The 995-nt window shown below is 41.3% G+C and overlaps 1 protein-coding gene across 1 annotated transcript in view; it reads left to right on the plus strand.

Annotated features, from left to right (window-relative positions):
* FBN1 (fibrillin 1) overlaps positions 1-995 on the plus strand; it is a 252,128-nt gene that overhangs the window by 218,552 nt on the left and 32,581 nt on the right. Inside the window, exons 50-51 of the mRNA XM_008568659.1 lie at positions 413-562; positions 915-980. Of these exons, the coding sequence (XP_008566881.1) occupies positions 413-562; positions 915-980 (216 nt within the window). The remainder of the gene's footprint in view (positions 1-412; positions 563-914; positions 981-995) is intronic.

A 995-nucleotide genomic window follows, 5' to 3' on the forward strand; every position in this document is an offset into this window, starting at 1 on the left:
AGCACTCCCTCCTGGTGTGCTCGCTAAACATGTGCAAAGCAGAGCTATCCATGGAGGGATCTTGTGAGTGATTCCATCTGTGATGGTTCCAGTCCTGAAGTCACTGATGGAGGTCAGTTTTGAAAACTGACAGTACTGGATTTTGTTATTCACATCAGGTTATTTTAAAATATTGGCTAAAATGAGAAATAATAAGTTTAAAGCTACATAGATTTGTCCATCAGTTTTCACTATAAAAGTTACCCATGACTTTACTGACCTTAGCTGAGTTACGATTATAATCACTTAAGGAGTGTTGCTGTGGTAACGAGAAGAGAACACATTTAACATGGTAGATTGTTTTTTATTTACTTCTGTACAATAAACATTCAGTAGGAAAGCAACTGAAGGATATTATGAATTTATGCTGCAGATTTGCGAATGAGCTACTGTTATGCAAAGTTTGAAGGAGGAAAGTGTTCATCACCCAAATCCAGAAATCACTCCAAACAGGAGTGCTGCTGTGCCTTGAAAGGAGAAGGCTGGGGAGATCCCTGCGAGCTGTGCCCTACTGAACCCGATGGTATGTGTCATCTGCAATTGTCTTTGGGCCACGAAATAAGTAAGATGGTAGGACTTAAAAACAATAAGACAACTTAATTGTAAGTCTAATTAGAATGTTTGTTAACAATTATTCTATCTCAGGAGCTAGGTACTTACTTTCTTTTTGATTATATTATGAATCAGAGATGCCCAAGGGGAAGGCACAACATTTTTAGGAGTCTTGTTAACTCCTCTGGTCTCTGGGCTTGTCTGTTCATCATTTCTCAATATGTGCAGCATGTGGCAATTTGGCTGTACTAAAATGCCCAAGGAGAACCCCGTGACTCATCGCCATTGGCCTGTCTATTAATGAGTGTGTGTCTTCCCTGCAGAGGCCTTCCGCCAGATCTGTCCCTATGGAAGTGGGATCATCGTGGGACCTGATGACTCAGCAGTTGGTGAGTGGCCTGTGC

This window comes from Galeopterus variegatus, unplaced genomic scaffold (assembly GCF_000696425.1).
Source record: "Galeopterus variegatus unplaced genomic scaffold, G_variegatus-3.0.2 Scaffold429, whole genome shotgun sequence".
NCBI classification, from domain to species: Eukaryota; Metazoa; Chordata; class Mammalia; order Dermoptera; family Cynocephalidae; genus Galeopterus; species Galeopterus variegatus.